Source organism: Lutjanus erythropterus, chromosome 10 (genome assembly GCF_056507025.1).
Source record: "Lutjanus erythropterus isolate fLutEry1 chromosome 10, fLutEry1.hap2, whole genome shotgun sequence".
NCBI lineage: Eukaryota > Metazoa > Chordata > Actinopteri > Lutjaniformes > Lutjanidae > Lutjanus > Lutjanus erythropterus.
Genome location: NC_139326.1, coordinates 24,909,285 through 24,931,791, shown reverse-complemented (window position 1 = coordinate 24,931,791; position 22,507 = coordinate 24,909,285). Strand labels below are relative to the sequence as shown.

Genomic DNA, 22,507 nt, shown 5'->3' with positions numbered 1-22,507 from the left:
GGATTTTTTTTAAATAAAGTTTTGTTGTTTTAACACTTTTTTTTTTTTAGGTAGACATGGCTACCCTAGCAACCACACAACCAGCTACTAAACATCGCTCGGTAACTCACATCTCTGTTCAAGTCCTTCGTTCAAAAACTGGCATAGCGTTAAACCAGATGACAATCGACAATATTTTAACTGTCTCAAATGTTTGGGGGTGTTTTTTCGGGAAAGTAGGAGAGATGAAGTACAGCTGAACGACTGATTAGCGGGCTAATCAATGCTAGCTAAGGTTAGCTAGTCTAATTTATAGGAGAGGGGAGCCGCTTGCTACGTTTGTGGTTTTGTTTTACATGACCTAATCGCTGACATACTGTATGTCCGATGTACACTCGTCATTAATTGGTTTAATAGTTTGTGACGGTTTGAATGTTAGTAGATAAGAGCAGGAGGTGATGGTTGATGCCCAACATGTTACATGGTTTCCCATGGTACTGTGGCTCCAGAGTGATGAATGACGTGGTGTGTTTTATTATCGGACACGACACTGAGACAGAGTCCGAAAAAGATTAAATTCATACCTACGGTTGTTGTTACATATTACACTCAGTGACGGAAAGAGTACCGAAAATCTATAATTCAGTAGAACTACTGTTACAGCTCTTGTGTTGTGTTTTCACAGTGAATTTGAGCTGGGAGAGGGAGACTGAGGTGTCCAGCAGTCTTGCACGTCACCCATTGTCAGCCCTGACAGTATGGATCCCAGCCTGGACAGACAGAAAGCTGCACAGTTTCTCAGGGAAGCCGAGAAGAATAGGAGGCAGTGAGTGAAGCTACACAGGATTATTTCATATTTCTAATATTTATTCCAAATTGTTGAACACTTAACTTTGATTGAAGAGATACAGTAGGTGGATGAAATAACAAGCATGCCCTACTACAATAAATGAAATCCATCACTACCTCAGACATATTTACATCTTATCTAGGGCTAAAACTAATGATTATTTTCGTTATTGATTAATACATTGATTATTTTCTCGATTAATTGATGAGGTGTTTGGTCCATTAAATGTCAGAAGAGAGCCATATCTCAAGGAGATGTCCTCGTATGTCTTGTTTTATCCACAGCACAAAGATAGTCAGAGGATGAAAGAAACTGTAAAGTATTCACATTTGAGAGGGTGAAATCAGATAGAATTTTTTTCTTTAAAAAATGACTCAAAACAATTAATAATGGTTATAAATAGATACTTTCATTTAATAAATGACAGCTAATTTAATCAACTAATTGTAGCATGTACCTCTAATCTCACCAAACAAAAGTGACATAAACAAGCTTCTAAAAGATGCTGTTTACTGCAGATCTTATGTATTGATGCATAATTTTGTAAGGTGATTGTTTTTGCCAGCCATAGCAAAAACTGATTTGGTGCTGCTAAGTCACTACACTAAATGAGAAAAGCAAAACTCATGTTATACTTTGACTTTCAAGTTTAATGTAAGAATAAGATGAAAAGAGGAAAGGCCATTCCTTGTATGTGCTGTGTTATTGCAACCAATAATTAAACCACTAACAGATTAAATCAGTCCTTGAACATTATGAATATTTAAATTTAGTGAGTCTTCACTGGTCAATGATGTAATATATCCATTTAATTTTACCCTTCTTTCTTCTCAGGATTGAAAAGTTGGAGAAAGAGATGAGGCTGATCATTCGGTGCAGAAAAAATGGCTGGACAAATGAGTGTGAAGAATTGGAAGAGTATGAGAAAACGCTGGAAGAGGAAAGAAATACTGAAAGTGGGTCTTTCCTTGCATTAGTGTACTTTTACTCCTGAATGTAGCAGGGTGGCAGGGCCACTGAGACAGCACTATTGCCATGAGGTATAATAAGATAAACTACTGTGACGACTTACAGTACATCCAGTTCCTTTTTGCTTTGTGTCCAAATACTCCCTAGAAGTGGAGTCAAAGCAGTAAAGGAAAGGAGACATCCACCTTCAACACTTTGATAAAACCTGCTATTCATAATGTTCTTTGCATTTTTTTTCTTTAGAGATGAATCATCAAAAGCAACTGGAGAAGATTCGTAACAGTGTGAGGAAATTTCAAAGACAGCTAATAGATGTGAAACCAACTCCTGAATGTAAGTTTTGTTAGCAGAATTTCTTCATAGCAACTTAAATCATAGTTTTATTTATTTATTATCGTTTGTTTAGCCATCCTGTCAGACATTCAGTACTTTTTGTCACCATTAATATAAATCTTTGGTAATAATGTTTTTGTATTTCTCCTTTGTGTTTTCAGTGATTGAAAGACTGAAGGAACAAATGTCAGAGGTGGAAATCTCAATTAACACCCTGAAGAAGGAACAGCAGTCATGGTAACAAGATAAACTGAGCAATTCAAGACCGAATTAGATTTAGAAACTGAAAAGAATAGAAACCCCTATGAAATGTAATGCATTTTAACACAATAACCCTTCAACAAATACTACCTTAAACTCATAATGTTCAGGTCATGATATACCTGTATATATATACCTACCTATGCATCTTTTCAATGAATAGATAAAAACATCCCAGTAGTGTTGCCCAGCAGGCAACAGGTGATTAGAACAGCTACTGATCAGTGTTCGCTCCACAACAGGAATGAATGCATTGTAGTGAAGATGTTATGAATAGTCGTCTTTTGTGTTTCTCCGCTCCTCTCAGCTTTGCGGAACTTTTGATTGAAGAGAGGACATGTAGGCAGGAGATCGCTGCTTATGAGAAGAAGATTGAAAACTGGAGTGTTGCTGTCAAATCAGAACCCAAATTACCCCCAGCTCCAACTGTTAAGGTCTGTCTTCCCTCACTGTCCTCCTTTCTTTGTTTTCTCTGTTGTCCATGGTTTGGGAAATTTGTGTTTGAGTACAGAAGTGTCACAAGATTACCAGCAATATTATTTTCTGAAATCATGAGAAAGTTTTTATACTCTTTCTTAATGTAATTTCCCCAAGTTATTAATAAAGTGTGCCTTCTTCTTCTTCTTCTTCTTCTTCTTCTTCTTCTTCTTCTTCTTCTTCTTCTTCTTCTTCTTCTTATATTGTGGTAGGAGTCAGCAGAAAAAAAAATATTTTGGTCCCAGTGACTTCAGAAACATGCATGTATAATTCTGATACACGCAGCACTTTATTAATAGTATTATTTTTTCCATAAGACCAAACTCCCGGACAGAGACCTCCCTCCTGAGGTCAGAGCATTGGAGGCTTTCCTGCAGAAGACAGGAGGTCTTTATGGTGGCTGGGACCAATATGACCACCAAGACTTCCTTAAAGTAAGACATTATTTAGTATCTTGTGATCACTGGTGTTGTAATGGAAACTTGCCTTTCTTCTCCCATCTTCCACTTGCAGATCATTGCACACCCCGACTAAACACACTCATGAAACTAACAGTGTTCAGTGTTTTGCTTCAGGCAGTGTCAGCAGATGTCAAGTCAAGGGTCGATTGCTGAAAGATTCCTGTCTGATTTACTCTGTTTGATTGACAGGTCTGGACAAAACACAGGGGGCAGCCAGCCTACAGGACTGAGGCCAAACTGTACCTGCCTGGTAAAACACTGGAGGAGATAGTGCAACATGAGGACTGGCATCAGGAGCTGATGTACCTGCAGGACAAAAAGAGAGAGGTAGAAAACTGGCAAAACATGTATGAACTCAGCAGTAAACCAAACGCTAGTTGGAGAGGTACATGATAAACACAGCAGTGCACACAAGCTCAAGAGTATAAGAAAAAGCAACAGCCTTCACTACGCAAAGGAGTCTTGACAAAGTCATCTGACTGTATTTGAAACGTGAATGTAATTAATTCCAAATTGCATAGCAAGAGATTTCACTTATTTTCTCATCTGAGTCAGAGAGGAGCAGAACTAATATCCACAAACTGTTCATCATCATTACAGTTTACACAAAGGCCTGTTCTTGCCTTTGACTGACTCAAAAGAACGCCTGCATCATTGTGGAGAACATTTTTGGAAGCTGTGGTATTGTCTTCTGAATAATTGTACACTTGTCTTCATAACCTACTCAGGCTATTCAGCGGTGGAGAGCCAGCAAGAATCAGGAACGCCAAGCCAGGATACAGAATCAGGAGGAGACAGAGGGGAGAAAGGAGACCCACCAACACAGGTGAATCAGAAATAGAATAGACCAGAAAAAAAATGAAAGACCAGGTGGAGCAGACATTGATTCCTGACTATAACCGCAAAATGCACCCCAATGTTAAATAAAAGCGAATTTAGGGCTTTATTTGCTCATAGTCTTTGTTTTTGTCACTTTGATTGTTTAGATGTGTTCAATCCTCTTATGTTTTAGGACTGAGGAGGAGAAGAGGGAGATGGCACAGCAACTGGAGAAGTGGAGGGAAGAGAAGAGAAGGAAGGAGGAAGAGAAAGAGGAACAGAGACGGGTTGAGGAGATACTAGAGAGGAGACGGGCAAAGGTGCTTTTGTGCATGTGTGTGAAAAGTAATTTTACCGTTGTTGTTATTCATCAGAGATAGTTCTTCCGTACTGTTATGTAATGGTCTGGGTGTTTTTGACTATTGTACAATATATTTAGCGTGAAAATCATTGCAATACATACGGTGTAAACAGGTGCATGGTTGTTGCCATCGAGAAACATTTACCTTTACCAATCAAAATTATTTCTATCAATCAGGAAAAGTGCCGCCGCCAGCAGGAAGAGAAGCTGACCAGGAAGGAGCAGCTACGAGTGAAGAGAGAACAGGAGGAGGAAGACAAGGAAAAGGAGAGAAGGAGAAGAGAGGAGGAACAGAGGGAGATGGAGGAGAAGGGAAAGGAGGCAGCAAAGGCCATCAGATGCTTTAATGAAAGGGTACAAATCACAGAGACAGCAAGAAATACAAGACCAGCACAGTTTTTGTCATGTTAGGTTTTATTGGTTTTTCAAATGTTGGAATAATAACAAAGGCTAATGTTAGTAGATAAGTGGAAGAGTCACCATACCATGTAAAATTAAATACAAAGCTTCTGACTTTCTGCAGGATCTTCACAAGGTAAAGGCAAAGCTTCAAGAGGCACAGCTGAATGAAAAAGAGGAAGAGGAAAGACAGAGGAGAATCGCTGCTAAGTTGAAGGAGAAGGTAAGAGTTCTGTCGATAAAAAGAAAATCATTTTAATGACAAAATCTGAAAATCTTTAATATACAGAGCTATGGGTTGATGTTCATTTGTTCCTCAGGTGGATGCTCACGTCAGTAGAGACCCTTCCAGACTTACTCGCTCCACTAAAGGATGGGAGGAGAGAATGAAACACATTGGACCTTCAGGAGGAGGTCCTGTGCTGCAAATGTTTCACAGGTCTGATTGCTTGTATTTTTTGTGCTATCTATACTATTAAGGAATGTTTTGGGTAATAATATAAGTTGCATACTGAATCACTGGAATTGCTTTTGTTTTGTTGTAGAGCTGTTCCCACTTGGAGACAAGGCCTGTGATGATCAGCAATGGAAGCCAACCGAACAGCCCTGAAATGGAGAAGTCACCATACCATGTAAAATTAAATACCAAGCTTCTCTTGGACTTTCTGCAATGCAAATGCATTAATTCCTATAGAAATGAAAATTTTACACAATGAGACCTCAATCAGTTTGTGCCTTTATTTGAATCTACTACATGCTTCTGTGTCAGGTTTTGTACAATCTGTTACTTAAATTTATTTAAGTTTTGCAAAATTCTTATTTTAAATAAATGTTTGCTCTTTCTATGTTCTTGTCTCTGGTCTTCTGTTAAGTCCTGTCAGTATTACTGGATATTTACAGCTTTCTATTAACCTTATTATTAAGGAATTAGGAATTATTATTAATTTATTATCAAAATAACTGCCATTTAATTTTCTGACAATCGACTAATTTTATCAGCTGTACTTTTATATACTGTCGGTAGTAGACGTAGAGTACAAGATATCCTTCTGAGATGTAGTGGAATAGAAGCAGAGGTGGTAAAAATGGAAATACTCGTGTAGTTTAAGTTGTACTTCAACACAGTACTTGAGAGTAAATGTATTTAGTTACATTCCGCCACTGGCTGTGTCTTACATTTCTGTACATCGCGCTGTAGTGTGGGCTTTTATTTTGAAAAAGAAACATACCGGAAAAGATTCCTCATAGGTGCGGATGCAAAGATGGCGGAAGAGGAGAGCCAGTTTGAAGAATTTGAGCAATTAGACTTTTTAAGAGATCGACACGTACGATTCTTCCAGAGAACACTTCAGGTGTTACCTGAGAGATATGCCTCGCTGGAAACAACCAGGTGCGTTTACTGGAATGAAAAACGTTGCTCAAATTCAGCTGTTTTCTTGAAAAACTTGAGTAGCATCCAAGCTAGCTGGGGTTCAACCGTTTTGAATGGAGGCTTGATATCTCTCTAGAAGGGAACCGTTGACTTGCAAAACTCTCGTGAGATTCGTACGTGTTGTTTCGTCATTGTGCTTTTTGTACTAACCAGTCATATTTTACAAGGTGTCAACGTTGTGGTTAAAAAATCTGTGCATATTTAGAAACATATAGCACTTGTTTAAGGTTAGAAAGTGATCAATGTGCGAGTTAATATGGTGATTCTCGCGAGAACTTTCGCGGCTCTGGGGTTCCCTTGTTGAGACCACCGGAGGCTAATGCTACTTAGCTTAGCGTCCTTGCTAATATCAGTTAGGGTAGTGAAGTTATGACAGATTGGCTGTAGTAAATCAGGAAACTGACAGTAACTTACAGCGGGGCGCGACGCCCTGTGAAACGTATTACTCAACGTTATTAAATTATGTATTAATAAGAATAAGGTTCATTTGGAAGTGAGCTTCACAAATAATTTACTGTGAAGTTGGACAGTTTTTTCATTTGTCAACTTGAGAAATATCTCTTGAGTTGGATGGATTGCGACTGTTCACAGCCACAACTTTGCCTCTGATTTATTGCTGTCTCTATCCATGCATTCGTTATTGTAGCTTAAGTGTATCTTTATGTCCATCAATATAAAATGCTGAAAAATTAATGAGATTGCTATCTGCCTTCTTTCCAGGTTAACTATCATATTCTTCGCCCTGTCTGGTCTCGATGTGCTGGACGCTCTGGATGTGATCGATAGAAATGTTATGATTGAGTGGATCTACTCACTACAGGTTCTACCCACAGAGGATCGTAAGTCTCATATCTTCTCACTCTTTCACACCAGACTGTAAAAAAGTTGTGTTTAAACAGTAAAGTATACATATAAAAATGTTTGCATTAGTGTTCAATACCATAACAAATGTTGACACGAAGCAGCAAATCTAAAGGTTGTTGCAACTAGTTAAACACAGGGCTTCAAAAACATAGAATTTCTCTTGAATGGGAGCAACTGTAACACAAACAATTTCCCCCCAAGAATCAATAAAGCATTTCTGATTCTGATAACAACAAATCCTCAGCATAAAAACATTTTTATTGGGTGCCCTATAGGACAAATAAGTACAGAGAAGTGCAGAGAAGTCCAGTTTTCCATGTGTTAACCTCTGCACTATAACGTATAACTATAGCAACATTTTCCAGAGTCAAAAAGTAGCACTGTCAAAGCATCAAAAGAGCTGCATCAATAAGCATTATTTTATTTATGTCAGTACAGCAAGGATTTTGAACTTCTCTGACACTGTGGATAGAAATTCTCAGAATTGTTTCAGCATTTCAGATAGACAGGAGAAAAAGTAAAGTTGTAATAGTTCGTCATTAATCACTGTTAAAAATGTACTTGATTGATAATTTGCTAACTATGTTTTGTGTACAATTTCACATGATTTGGTCTGCCTTGTTAGTATAGAAATGTCAGTAGTTGTGCTCAATTTGACATTATTTTGTCTGGCTGAGACATTTGTTGAATAAGAACAGGTGGACAAGAGCAGCTGTTTCAAGTGAGAGTCTTATTTTTTTATTACTCTGTTTGATTAAATTATTTGTGCTTTGTGAATTAATGTTTCCCATAACTAATATGCTGCTAGAATTGTCAATCAAACTGAGAAAAAGACATGTGTTGTGTAGACTTCTAATGATTAATCAATTATTGATGTTAACATTTTCAACTATCAGTTAAGGAAAATGCACAAAATTTGCAAGCCTAGAAAGTAGTGGTCTATGAGTAAATACTTTTAGGAATGGGGAGTAGTGGTTCAGAGGCTAGCTTAGACAACATGCAGCACTAATATGTTTTATTGCTGGAATGGGCACACTTGGTCCAGACATTCTGACATACAAGGTTTCTTCGAAGTACAAGAGGGAGGTATAAACGGTCATGTCAAGAAAAACATTTAAAACTTTGGAGAAATTCTATGTTGAAATGACAGTAATTGAAACATACTGAAACATTTCATATACAAGGTATTATTCTGTTAATGTTATTACTAGTGTTTGAATATGTGTGCATATAAGGGTCTATGGTTTCATCAGGGTGGGACAGAGGCAAAGAACTAGGGGACTGCTAGGTAGGGGGATCGGGGAAAGTTTAGGTTACTGCCAATATCAGATTTCCTTAAAGATTACATTTCAGGAAAATGTCAGGTTTGACTTCTTCAGAGTTGTCAGACTTCAAAAGTGTGTGAAATAGTTGGCCTCCAGATGTCCTCCTCATCTAACCTGTTCCAGCTGTACCTCTGTTTATCAGAGAAAGTTTGACTCTAAATATTTAATGACTTGTTTTTTTCTGTCTCTTAACAAGTCACTCTGTACCATCTGCTTAGATGCCCAGTTAGTTAATTATTCAAGACATCAACAGAAATCATGTCGTGATAGCCATGCTTGATTGATCTAATTTTTGCTGCTGCCATATGTTTGGTGTCTGGCTGCCTTTCTTGTCATTAGGCATGAAAATACAGCCTGGGACATATTTAAAATTTCCTAATGTATCATCAGTATGGAAATGTACTTGTTGTTTGAAGCTGTCGAGGCTTTTATCAGTTGTTGATGGGCGTGTTGTTGCTGTCTGTTTGAGCACAGGTGTGTTACATTAGTTAATATGTGTATGTTGAGTTAATCTATGTAAAATGTCTGTCTGCGTCTACAGCAGAAGACACCTGTACCTAATGATGCTGTAGATGCCATTTTCAAATCAAAAACTAATTAGCAAACAGTTTTGGTTACAACATCAGTATGCTGTAAATATACAAATATTGCAGAGCTTTTCTGGTTTGATTGATTCAGAAATTGCAGGAATTAAATTCAAGAATAAGTGAGCATAACACTTCCCACGACATAGTGCAACATGGTCAATGTATTGTAAGCCTGTCAGTCAGTCAGAATGGTGATATAACATGTGGTACATCATATGTGAAAATACTGTTCTCTGAATAGTTTCGTTGTCATATATCGAAATTGTCTTTGTAGCACATTGTGTACTTTTTGCAGTATAATGACTTTCTGGTCTTGGAGTTCTGCACTATGTAATGTTTTTACTGTGGCCAGTAGATGGCAGCAATACACTTTATAGCTAGTTGTGCATCTTTGCAGCACCTTGCTGAAGGTCAATACAAACAGAATATGAAACGGTGAACCAGAGTAGTGTTTTCTTCTTCCAGTTTATCTTGATGTTCACTAGTATGCAATGCTGAATATATCTTACATCTCTACCCGTACTTCACCTGTTATTCTCTTCCAGAATCTAACCTAAGTCGTTGTGGGTTTCGAGGATCATCACATATTGGAATTCCTTACAGCACAAAGGTACAGTGCCTCTCCTTACCTCAACACTGACCCCAAGTTTGAGTTGAGTTGTAAACTGTCTTCTCCCTTTGCCTTAGTCTAAAGATATATGTTGGGTATTTAGTGTTGTGAGTCTGTTTTTTCTATTTCTCCATTTGCATTAATTGTTCTCAAAATATGTAGATTTTTAAGCCATCTAAATCATTGCATCAATCTGTTCTCTCACATCAGATGATCTGGGCCATTCCCAGTTTTATAACTGTCATCCCAGCAGCTGCAGTATTACCAGTCATTGTAATAAATGTATTTTTCACTTTTTTTTTTTTGATATAACAGCATTGCCAGCCCGAGTTATTTCCTCCAAAAAGGTCTATTTATGCTTTCTGTAGATGGTTAAATACGTGATCTGCCTGTTCCTATTACAGTATTGCTTCTAAAACATTTTTTTTCTCCAGATGTTGGTTTTATTAACTACTGCAAAATGTTACTTTCTGTCTCTGCACTGCAGTTGTATGAGTGACATCTCATTTTGGTATTTTCTTCAGGGTCCAGGTGTGCTTCATCCATATGACAGCGGCCATGTAGCCATGACCTACACTGGGCTGTGCTCGCTGCTAATACTTGGGGACGACCTGAGCCGGGTTAACAAGCAGGCCTGTCTGGCTGGTCTCAGAGCATTGCAGCTGGAGGATGGCAGGTAAGTACGCATACACACAAACACAGATTTACACCAGCACTTTCAGTCTGACTCATACACCTGAGGTCATGTGGACATTAGCAGTCTTAATGTGGGCTGACATCAACTCTCAAAGTCTGAATATAGACACTTAACTCAGAGGCCTGCACAGGTCCAGTTTTGCAAACCTGCAACCGCAATCCTCAATACTGTTACCAGCTTACAAATCAAGACCCAACCTTTAATGCCAATCCTGCGACCTGACCCGTGATTAAACACATAAACTATATAGTCACTCACTGGTCTTTGAAAAGTGTTAAGTCAATTGCTGCAGACCCTGTACTCCTGTAGCTGTCAGTGTGTTTCCTTGACAATGTTTCTAGCTTTGGGCTATCAAAAGCTAAGACTTAATGCCATTTTTTTAAACAAGGAGCAATGGCAAGTTATTCTCACAGTCTCTGATCATGCCAACACCAACTTGGCCTTTAAAGACATATCGTCCACAATACAGTATTCATCACTGGATATTTTTGCCTTTATGTCATCCATTTTGATGTATTTGCTTCTAGCTAGTCTACATTGCTGTGAATTGAATTCAGTTAATTTTTATTTATGTAGTGCCCAGTCATAACAGAAGAGAGCAGGCTTAGAGTGTACTCTTTCTAATAATATTTACAGAAACCAAATATTTCCCACCAAGGAGCAAGCATTTAGGGGTCAAAGGTTGTGCCTTAGGCTTTCATAATAAAAAAGAAAACCCCCTCTTTAGGCTTTATAGTATCAGCTGATGTAGATTTTTGAAATACCATGCAATTATTTTCATTTCTGAGTTTTCAAATAAAAACAAAAACAATTTTGTTTTCTCACCCGCTGTCTGCCCACATTTAGCTAATTCTCACATATGCCTGAACCCATGAATTTATACTTTTTTTTAACCTGTTAAACTACTGTTTTGCCAGCAGGTACCTGACCCGGTGCAGGAGTTTGATTCAGCTCATTTCGTATGTCCTCTTGCTTCTAGTTTCTATGCAGTGCCAGAAGGCAGTGAAAATGATATCCGGTTTATCTACTGTGCAGCCAGTATCTGTTACATGCTGGATGACTGGTCAGGCATGAACATCCAAAAGGCCATTGAGTACATCAGAGGAAGTTTGGTGAGTAGATGTTAGAAACATACAGTGAGACATTAAACCGTGAGGAGAACAGAACCTTTCTGCTGCACCCCCAATGAATGAATACAAAGAAAGATTTATATTCCAGGCCAACAGGACTCTCCCCTAATGGTACAACCTCTGTTTCTGCACCATTCATAGTAGTGCCTCTGCACTTGAATGAGGAGAATAGGCCACCCACCTTCAGTAGGTGGCACTCTGCCTAGAAATACTTCATTTATAATAAACGTGGGGGGGGGGGGGTGAGCAGTGCATCATGATCTTAAAGCTGTAGTAGAGGTTTTTCCACCCCGCCAGGAGAAAAACGTGTTCCAAGTTTACAATGTGGCACTTTGGTGATATTTTTGTCAAACTGCTGACTGATGTTTAACGCAGCCCTTACTTTAGCTTCGGTGTTTGTTTGTTTTTGTCTTTTTTCCCATGAGTTGTGGGTTAGATACATCAAAGCAGTCTGTGGGAGGTATTGTCTTCACGCTGGTCGTCTCAGTCTCTTGTACAACTTAAGTCCCCAGAGCAGAGAGGTCATCACATTTAAATCTAAACTTGAGCTTTAAGTTTGACATTTAGCACAAGTGTTTCATTACAGTTTCTTGACTGAGCACAGGGTGTGTATGACTCTATCTCACACACTCTGTTAATTACGAAACAGATAAATGTGAATCATGTCTGAAAAGTATATTTATCCACTGGCCACATGCTGGTGGGTGGATTCCAAAAATGTCTTTGGCAAAGCAGCTTAGTTTATTGGTGAATGGAAGTATACAGAAACCAACAAATGATAGGTGGTTGTCTGTGTTAAAGCCCTGGAACAGTAGTCAAGTTCACCAGCCACACTGACGTTTCACTTACATTTGGATGGCGCCATGTATCCATTTACCAACCTTATTGTTATGGTCTGATCAGACCAGACACATGAGCAGACGAGGACTCAGCCTTGTTAGTTTTTCCCAAGTGACTGCCATCTGTTGCTGAACCTCACACAGTTTCAAACAGGGAAAATAAAGACGTTCGAAAGCAAATGTTGATTTTTTTAGGTTCATGAAACCTTGTTCCTTTTATTTCTGTGAGCAGAAATAACCAGGTGCCCATTCGTAGTCCCAAAATAAGGTCATAGAAAAGCGCACGCTCATTTTAGCTGCGCTGTTCCATAAAAAAAGTTGGTGTAGACTGAGATACAAGTAAAACATGCCGGGGACCATTACCTCTTCTTGTGCAACATTTTTGTAGTTAAATCAGAGACTGATGCTCAAACTTTTAGAGAGTGGTTTTAAAAATGTGTTTGAGTAAAGCCTAAACAAAAAGACTGCAATGTAGCTGCTGGACAACAAATAGAGCTTAGACTTAACTGACTAACAGGAAATTTAGCCAAACAATGGCAAATAAAAAAAATAAATAACTCAAACCTGGATTGTTTTTTTGTTTTTTTTAAAATATCTTACCTGAATATTTAAACCAAGACTGTTTAGAAAGGAGACTCATGACCTCCCTCATTGTTTAATAGGCTAGCAGTCTTATTTTTCACAATCCATATAGTTTCGAAACACATTTCAACACTAAAATGGCATTTTCAGATAATCAAATCATGAGCAAATTAAGTTTGTTCAAGACCTGTCTCTGTCTTAGAAACTCTTGCAAGATCTGGCAACTCGGATAACTCTTCCAAAGATGCTCTATAAACATTAAACACATTAAACTAGCAGATAAAAGCAAGTGGCAAAATAAGCCACAAATATTTATTTGTACTGTATCTAGTGTTGTATTGTTTTGATGTGGTCCAGCAATGCTCCATCAGTACTGAGTCAGTTAGTGGAAAATTCCCACCCTTTGTGTGGTAATAGGCTGTAATAGCTATCTTTTCTTTTACAAAGTCTTTAGACAGGTAAGGAATAAATTAGATATTAACATTAGCTATTGTCACATGTCATACCAGCAGCGTTGGCCTGAACGAGTCTGTGTGTGTGATCCCCGACCACACCCACTTAGCAGACAGGAAGTGTATACCAGTTCATATCAATGGCGTAACTTGTATCGCATCATCTTTTGTTAAAGAACATCTTTGAAGTGGTTTTCTCTCACGCTCCTCAGAACCAGAGCTTTTCTAGAATGTTTCTCTGTGTATGTTTGCATCCTTAATGAGATCATTTAGTTTGTAACTGCTGATGTTTGACTACAGTAGAATACACGAAAGGAGGAAACATTAAAAAATAAAACAAGATACCTTCCTGGTTGATGATGCGTCCAGTTGTGACTTCATATTTTAGCACTGCTGTAGTCAGCAAAGCCAGATTGTATTTGTTTGTGTTGACATTTTTACATTCAGTTTAAAATAATGCCTCCCAGATTTATTTTTATATTTTTAAAAGATAATTTCAGTATGAATAAATATATTGAATAAATGTGACAGTACAGCCTCTACTGAGACTAATCTCTTTCATTAGCCTTTCTTGCCAGATGAAATATTTCTTGTAATTGAACGGCTTTCACTTTGTGCTCTACAGTCATACGACAATGGATTTGGCCAGGGAGCTGGGCGAGAGTCACATGGTGAGTATGATCATCTTCTACTGGTTTACATTTAGTTACAGAAATGTGAGTTTGAAAGCTGAATGCACATCAGGGAGGTTGTCTTGTTGGTCAGAGAAGAAGAGTAAAAATGTATGTCTTGTGAATATCATTTTGATTTTGAGTCAAAACGCTCATATGAGATCAAAAACATTTGTGTGTGCGTTGGCGGTGTTGTGGTAGAGGGCATGAAAGTGGCTGATGGGAGTAACTGGTTTAAAGGATTAGCCAATAAAATCTCTGTAGATACATTGTCCTCGTTAATCCCTCCCCCTCCCAAATTAAACCTTATTATTCTGACACAAAAGCTTTCCTCCAACGCACACACACACACACACACACACACACACACACACACACACACACACACACACACACACACACACACACACACACAGAGCACTGCTTTGAACCTATCCATAGTCACCTTTTTGACATGGTAAAGGTAGTATTACCTGTTTGTGTGACATACTACGAACGCATAAATTAAATATATAGCATCAAAACTGCTTGAAGGGAGGAATCCCAGTGCATCTTAGTTATTCCTCTCATTGCGATAAATTCAAATTGTATGATTACAGGCTTCACTGAGACTCTGCTCCCCTCTGCAAAGCCAGCCAACTCTCTGTCTGGGGGCTGATTACACATCAGTAGAGATACACAGTAGATGCCCATAACCCATCCAGCCTTAAAGTGTTGTGTTTGTTCAGCACCAAGACCTCCCACACTGTTTTTGTAGATGATCGTGTTTGAACCAGTGTGTAGTTTAATACATTAAACATGGTGTTCCAGATGCTATGTGCCAGGGAAAAAAATTAACTTCACTATGTTTATGTATTCAGTGTTTAGGCTTTTATCTGACTGCTTCCTCTATTTTCAGCAATTCCTCCTTCTTTAGTCTATGTGTTCTTGTTTTCTGAAGACAGAGTACTTCTTATTTAATTAAACGCACTTAAAAATTCCCAGTTGTTGGTTTCCATGAGGAAAAATAGTTAGATTCAGGCGTGAATATTTATCATCACAGCCACAGATTTTTTTGTGCATTCTTTTTTATTTCTATTTCAAATTTTAATTATATGCCTGTCCCCAACTTACTGTTGTAGTAAGGGATTTTGGATTCCCAGCAGCTGTGTTTGATCCAGATTTGTATCTATCCTCTCTGATCTTCCTGTGCCTAGCTAGATAGTGAGCTAGGCATGGTTGAATGGAGGCGAGTGCAACACATTGACAGATTTACACCCCTGACCCACACACACACTTCACCCCACCTTGTCTTTGTTTCTCTCCCTCTCACATGATGAACACACACAAACGCTGATAAGCAGCCTGGGCTGGTGATAATGATTAGGGATGAGTTAAACGTGTAGTGATAATGAAAGCAGTTGACAGTACGGTTGTAGAAGGTGATGGATAGCTGCTGCTTGCGGCTGTGATGATGACAGCCTGTCATCAATTGTCGAGCAGACTCACGTTTATATGATTCTAGCTGTGAAGACCCGCTGCATTCAGTCCCCATCTGAAGCATTTTATTCCACTGCCACCAGGGTTTCTGTGGGTCTTTAAAAAGTTTCAAATCCTTCAATCTGAACTTTAGGCATTTAAAAAGAAAACGATTTTAATAGATCTTTAAAATTTATTGTATTGTATTATTATGTTAACATTACTTTTATAAAATTGCATTTACTTCAGTCTCACTTTCAAATGTGTCTTGTTAAAAATTTGTATGGATCATGCTGTTACAAAACTACAAAACAAAACCAACATGGAACCCATAACCACTGACGCAAACTTTGCAGTCTGGTCAGATTTTCTTATTGCATGCACAGGTATTGTGTGTAACAAGTGTGGGATAACACGGCGTCAATAGCTATAAATAATCGTTTCTAAGAATGATAAGTTAAAATTGTTCTGTTAAGATTATTTTCCGTGTGAGTTCCGTGAGATCTGGTTTGGTTGAAGCCTGCTGAAAATGATAAACTTGAAGCCCACTGCACAACACTCACATTAGGAACTTTTGGTACAAAGGGATTAGAGTTGCATGGAAAGTCAGAAAAACATAAAGCTGCTGTAAAAAGTCACCAGAAAATGCTTGCCATCACCCATTATTGTTTTGTATTTACGTCTGGAGCATCAGTAAAGTCCAGCCCCAGCATGACCCACTCTACACTAACAAAGTTCGGGGAATTGATTTTTCCTTCATATCTTCATATTTTTTTGGCAGTATGGCTGTGAGATAGGTCTTAAATTGCATTCATAATGGTCCTAAAAAGTCTTAAATTTAACTTGTTGAAACCTGCAGAAATTCTGAAGTCTTCCATTCTTGTGCAGAAAAAAAACAAAAATGCAGTTATTGTCCTCACCAGCAAGCATTTCTGTATATTCATACGAAACATACGGTAGCTCCACATTGTTGTAACTTCCAAGAAGAGGTGGAAAATGAGAGTAGCAGCATGCTAATCAAATACTTGGCAGCAAAAGGGCCCACACGCAGACAAACACTCTGTTTTTACTGCAGCGCCCTGTAATCATCCTGTTTTCAGTCATAAAAACATGTCGGAGTGAACCACTGGAACCACTGTTTAATTTTAATGCACTGTCAGAAATTAGTAGTCTCATTTAATTGTATTCATTTGTGTTAGAAATTCCCCGCTGTATGTCTGTGTCATTCACCTGCTCGTCTATGTGTCCAGGTGGCTGGACGTACTGCGCAATAGCCTCTCTGTGTCTGATGGGTCGACTGGAGGAGGCGCTGAGTCAGCGGGAGCTGGACAGGATCCGGCGCTGGTGTATCATGAGGCAGCAGACGGGCTTCCACGGGCGTCCTAACAAACCTGTAGACACATGCTACTCCTTTTGGGTGGGAGCTACGCTAGAGGTACAGACTGACATATACATGTACACACTACTGCATGCATTAACATGTTGAGCGCATTTAAGTTTTTTACCTCGGATTTAATGCACTTTTGCAACATTTTCACATGTGAGAGCAGATAAGAGAAGTTCTGAAAAGTGCACTAACATGCACTAAATAACATTGGGCATTTTTTAAATACCACTGTATATACTCGCACTGCCTTAACAACTGGTTTAATCCCCCACACCCTCATACACACAACCCCAAAAAAAAAACGGTGAGAAGACCTTTCATCATGTGGGTCATAACTATGCCAGAGGTACATCGATGCGAACACATGGCCCTGTGAGCTAAACTGCAAGCAGCGATGAGTAAGCCAGGGACATGCACACACATAAGCAACACAATGCAGGAAAACTGTGAATTTCTGGGTCAAAAACATGCCAGAGGGACCAATGCTTACACTCATACAAATATTTGTATATGGCAAAGATTGAGGTTTGATGTCTTCTCCGATAGTATGTGTGTAGAAAGCACATATCAAGTGATTGATCAGTTCTAGTGGCTATAAGGCCTTACTTTAGTTACTGTTATTTGAAAGTAATGTTATTTTACGGTGTTACTCTGTGTAGAGTAATGTTTTACACGTCTTTTACATTACTTTCACACAATAGCAGCAGAACTACAAATAGGCATTGTAAAATGGAAAAGGGTGATGCTGTTTCGTGGTGGTATCACTGCAGATGCCCCTATAGTGCAACGCATAATTTTCTATCCTCCCTGTGTCTGCAGGTTGCAGCCTCACATCTGTGTTCCACTGCATCTCAACTTAAAGAATTTATTTGGGCCTAAAGTCTGTTTTTAGATCATATATGCATAAACATGAGGTTGATGCCCAATAAAAAAGCAGTGAATAAATATATTTATTTGCATTTTACACCCTAGTCAGAGCAGAGTGAGCTGCCCTCTTGCTCCTGTTTGAAATTTCAGTTAAAATAGAGTAGATGGCTCACATTTACCATCGGGCCTAATGTTAAGTAGTTTGCTGCTCTGAGTAGGTTGTTTTTTTAATTTAAGTAAATGTTACTTTCTATTTGTGTTGATTTATTGTTTTAATCATTAAGTGAGGTGGTAGTTTCATTTCTTGACACTGGCTGTGTTTTTCTGTTTGGTGCCTCTCATTTCTGACTTTAAATCGGTGCCCCTGGTAACATGTAATGTGACATGACAAATATAATGATATCACTGAAATCCTTTTGGTAACCTGTTATATCTCTATTACTATCACTGCTAAAAATAAAGTGTTGCATTAGTGTGTTAATTTTGCAAATTACTCCTTGCACTGATCATTGATTGCAGTCAACATGTATTTATAATTGATTGTATTGTACATTAAGTTTTTATGTTTGTTCCCAAATGTCATGGTAAAATATCTTCCTTGTTCCCCCCCTTTTCTCTCACATTCTCCCCCATCTCCTTCACTCCCACCCCCAGCTGTTGGATGTGTTCCAGTTCACAAACTTTGACAAGAATAGGAGCTTCATCTTGTCCACGCAGGATCGGTTGGTGGGGGGATTCGCCAAGTGGCCGGACAGCCATCCAGGTAAGTGATTTGACTCACAGAGGTGGTTATTACAGGAACATCCTGCATGAGAGGCTTTCAGTCATCAGATAAGAGTGCAAATAAAAAGACACCACTGGAAAACTAATTACAAAATACTGCCATGGTTCTTTATATGGGTCTTGTATCCATAAGGGGATTTCTGTCAGAGCAAGAGTGACACAAATCCTATGAACCTTCATACTGCTGCACACAAGTGATGGATTGGGGTTGAATGGCATCAGTAATGTCTGTTTGGTGGAAACAAACAGACCACAAATGACCATGTAGAGGCTGCTGTACGACATGTTATTGCCGTTTATTTTTCAGTAGCTTCAAAGATTTAAAAGACAAAAAGATGATGAAACCAAGCGGTCTCTCTTTCGGCTGAACAGTTTCTACCCTGCCCTCCACAGGTGCACGGAGGTCAGGGTGGAGTTGTGGTTGGGAGTTTTTAATGCGAGATCAATGGAAAAGCTCTTGTAACCCTACACTTCAATGGTGCACATGCTTGTGTGTTCGTGTGTTCTTGCTGCCCTTGCAATGTGTAATTGATGAGGTGATTGTTCATGGGTAGCCCGAGGACACTGGAGATCGAGCTCCTCACATTACAGGACCAGAGCAGAGAAGATAGGCTGCAAGAAACAATGAAGCAAAACAGGACAGAGGCTGCATTGACAAAGCGTCGTAAATACAACTGAACAAAGGAGAGTTTTAGGAAATGAAAGGGACTCTGTTGCACTATGGGTAATGATAACATTGGACCTGCATTTACTTAAACAGTGCAGTCATGCTGATGTCCAGAAACTGTTCTGGGAAGATAGGAAGCTACCAGTAACACAGAACAAAAGAGGTGTGTATTTGTCAAGCAGATGTGGACAAAATACTGCTACTTTGAACAAGGAGTTCAGAAGACACTTACATCAATTTTCATGTTAGCTGCAATTGTATTATGTAGATACAGGGTGATTAAGTTTTAGCCTAATTGAGTCTCATTAAAAGCATTTGCTGTCATGAACCCAGGAAACAGATGCACAGCTCTTTTCATTGTCTGATTTCATGGCTATAAAGATGTCTGAATAGACGTCAAAGTGACAGATCACACAGATCAGAATATCATAAGATTATCTCTGGCCATTGCTCTTGTAAAGAGTCATTTATTAGTTAGTTTGAAATGTTTGTGTGGTGAAAACCCATTCTCACATTAGGCAGTATGATTACCAGCAGCATGATGCCACTGTCTATCTTGACAGACTGTTTTTGTTGAAACAGTCTCTGCCTCTGAGATCTTTGTGTGGTGGAATTGGACAGAATTGCCAAAACAACATGTAGTCCTTTCTGTATCCAATTCTGCCTTTGTAACCCTGACAGCAGACGGTTTGTGCGTAGCTCATTTCTCATGGTTAGTGAAATTGTCCAACAATGATGAATTTCATGTGGCCATGAGTGACAAAGCCTCCCTATGATGATAGATGTTGGAAGGAATTCTTTATAGCGGTTACAATCAATATATTATATAACAGTATTTCAGATGGCATTGGATGACAATGTGAAAGGAGTCAGTTGTTGTGATGAACCCACAGACAATAATTACCTGAATCTGCAGCTACCCTCAGCTTTATATTGAGTTTCAGTTCATTGTTAAGCTGTCATCCCCATGTATTTACTGTTTTGATTCCCACTTGCTGCTCTCATAGTGTCATTGTGGGTACAACAGGCAGCTTTTTTCAGTGAAAAACCTCTAAAAACCTACTACCTGCTCAGCATCAAACACCAGATTGACAAAGTTTGTGAATAGTTGGTGAACATAGTGGGGGATTTAGCAGCTAAATAGCCAGATATATTCCACAGGAGTTGGTAGAGACCAAAATAGAACTAAAAGAGAGTGGATATTGGAGTTAGATTCTCCAGGGAGGTAGAGACTCCAGGTCAACAATAATGTTGCTCTGTAACTTTTGGGTGTGTAAATATGCAACCGTTTGCTAATAACTTGACCATATCAACTTAGAAGGTGATTATAATTCATTGTTGTGTTGATAAGTGGTTAACAAAATGCATTATTGCAGGTTTGAATGGATGAGTTGGATTTTTCCAGTGGCCACAAAAAGGCACAGTAGACCATTATCATTTGTCTTACATCCCCCTGCACTGGAAGGATTGACTCTGCTAATCTGATAAGCACTTCTGCACATGGTTTAAGATATGGTATTCTAATCAAAATCATAAGATAAATGGCTGATACTCTGAAGTGCTGTTGGGCAATAATTTAATATCATTTAGCGACCATTATTGGAAAGATACCATGGTCTTAACCTAGTTAATGTTCTGTAAATTTCTATTGTCCATATTAATTATTCACAGCTAGCTGTTATCCAAAACATAAATTTAATTGTTTCATTGTGATTCCACATACAATCTCTGTCTTCTACAATTTGTGATATAAATCTAAAAAAAAAAAAAACCTTATTAATTAGACCTCGCCTCAGACCATGGACAAATTCAAGTCATCTGTACATCCTTGAGCCTTATGAATCCTGATTGATGCTGCTAATGGTGCTTCGATTGATTCTGATCTCTCTGTCCAGTGATCTGTCATTTCATTATAATTCAATTACTGCTCCATTTACTGGGCTGTGCAGCTCTTACTCTGGTCCCAGGGGAGGGAAAACCTATGTGCATTATTTATATCTTCTTAAAGGAACAGTTCAAGAAAAACAATGTTTTTGCATAATGGTGGTTGTTAGGGGAAATTGGATTACAGCTTTATTGATTCAGTAATGGAGAGTGAGGTGACAAACATCATTATTGTCTTATCGCTGATACAGACCTGTCACGCACAGGTGCTTCTGCTGCCATACATGTTACCATATTTGACCTGGCTTCTCCTTTTTTCTCCTCCTTTTCTCTCACTCTGCTCCCCTTTTCTTCGCCTTTACCCCTTTCTCTCCATTTTCTGCCCGTCAGACCCTCTCCATGCCTATTTAGGGCTGTGCGGTCTGTCACTGATCGGAGAGCCCAGTCTGAGGAAGGTCCACCCAGCTCTTAACATCACCCAGAGAGCCTTTCAGCACCTCCAGCAGCTGCAGCAGACATGGAGGGACAGCACTGGCAGCTGCAGCAGACAGCACTGACAGCAGGACAGTCCACAGCTCTGTCTCTGAACAGGTTCGGTAACCATAGTCGGTCAAAGGCAACTGGACTATTACTGTGTGTCTTGAAGACGTTTGGCCCCTCATCTGAGAGGCCTCCTCATTTCAGGAATCAGGAAGGTTTTTGTAAAGTCTCCAGTTACACACTAGTGACTTCGGAGAGCTCATTTTAAGTCCATCTGAAGTGACTTTTCTGTTAAGCAATATATGCCACACTTTTTTTGCTGCCTTTTTCACTATTAGACTGTAGTAAATAACAATGTGCTTTGTGGTTTGTGGGAGGTAAATTTATGTGCCAGAAAGTCAAATTTGAGTCACTGGAGACTTGAAGAAATTTCAAATGCCTCAATTTTCAAAACTTTTTAGATAGCATTCAGCAACACAATCTGCTGTAAACCTTTCTAGCCAAGGATGAACACTACTGACTCACTTCACATGGACATGAGAAACATCCGCAAAGTAAATATTACTTGAGAGGAGAGGAGAGGAGAGGAGAGGAGAGGAGAGGAGAGGAGAGGAGAGGAGAGGAGAGGAGAGGACCTCTAAAGCATGTCTCTAAATGGTTCTGAAGTAACTGGTGGCCTCAGTAGCAGAAGGATCTTATTTTATGTGACTTGACTATCTATGTGTTTGCTATCGCTGAATAATGTCCCATTTATTAAAGAAATAGTTTTTGAAGTGGGGATGTATGAGGTAATTATTCTGAAGACAAATACACTGACTGTCGATAAGTACCTCATAGAACCCCACACAAAAAATCTTTTTAAGAAAATATAACAAATAGGTTC

At 38.9% G+C, this 22,507-nt stretch overlaps 2 protein-coding genes across 2 annotated transcripts; both read left to right on the top strand.

Annotated features, from left to right (window-relative positions):
• The first annotated feature begins 1,636 nt into the window (after positions 1-1,636).
• On the top strand, positions 1,637-5,740 carry ccdc112 (coiled-coil domain containing 112). The gene is made up of 12 exons (XM_084729553.1): positions 1,637-1,785; positions 2,042-2,131; positions 2,293-2,368; positions 2,700-2,826; positions 3,187-3,303; positions 3,520-3,657; positions 4,059-4,156; positions 4,343-4,469; positions 4,688-4,864; positions 5,034-5,132; positions 5,230-5,348; positions 5,455-5,740. The coding sequence occupies exons 1-12, from the start codon at positions 1,686-1,688 to the stop codon at positions 5,483-5,485; spliced, it is 1,299 nt and encodes a 432-aa protein (XP_084585679.1). The 5' UTR covers positions 1,637-1,685; the 3' UTR covers positions 5,486-5,740.
• Positions 5,741-6,141: 401 nt separating this feature from the next.
• Positions 6,142-22,184, top strand: pggt1b (protein geranylgeranyltransferase type I, beta subunit). The gene is made up of 9 exons (XM_084728747.1): positions 6,142-6,299; positions 7,062-7,180; positions 9,663-9,727; positions 10,252-10,403; positions 11,404-11,536; positions 14,053-14,098; positions 16,807-16,991; positions 18,465-18,573; positions 21,535-22,184. The coding sequence occupies exons 1-9, from the start codon at positions 6,172-6,174 to the stop codon at positions 21,699-21,701; spliced, it is 1,104 nt and encodes a 367-aa protein (XP_084584873.1). The 5' UTR covers positions 6,142-6,171; the 3' UTR covers positions 21,702-22,184.
• The last annotated feature ends 323 nt before the right edge of the window (positions 22,185-22,507 follow it).

Excerpts from the sequence above, each read along its gene's own strand:
- ccdc112 (XM_084729553.1), top strand. The coding sequence starts at position 1,686 with ATGAGGCTGATCATTCGGTGCAGAAAAAATGGCTGGACAAATGAGTGT. Across the intron at positions 4,157-4,342 it reads AAGGAGACCCACCAACACAG|GACTGAGGAGGAGAAGAGGG; the intron begins GTGAATCAGAAA and ends CTTATGTTTTAG. Across the intron at positions 4,470-4,687 it reads TAGAGAGGAGACGGGCAAAG|GAAAAGTGCCGCCGCCAGCA; the intron begins GTGCTTTTGTGC and ends TCTATCAATCAG.
- pggt1b (XM_084728747.1), top strand. The coding sequence starts at position 6,172 with ATGGCGGAAGAGGAGAGCCAGTTTGAAGAATTTGAGCAATTAGACTTT. Across the intron at positions 14,099-16,806 it reads AGCTGGGCGAGAGTCACATG|GTGGCTGGACGTACTGCGCA; the intron begins GTGAGTATGATC and ends CTATGTGTCCAG. Across the intron at positions 16,992-18,464 it reads GGGTGGGAGCTACGCTAGAG|CTGTTGGATGTGTTCCAGTT; the intron begins GTACAGACTGAC and ends TCCCACCCCCAG.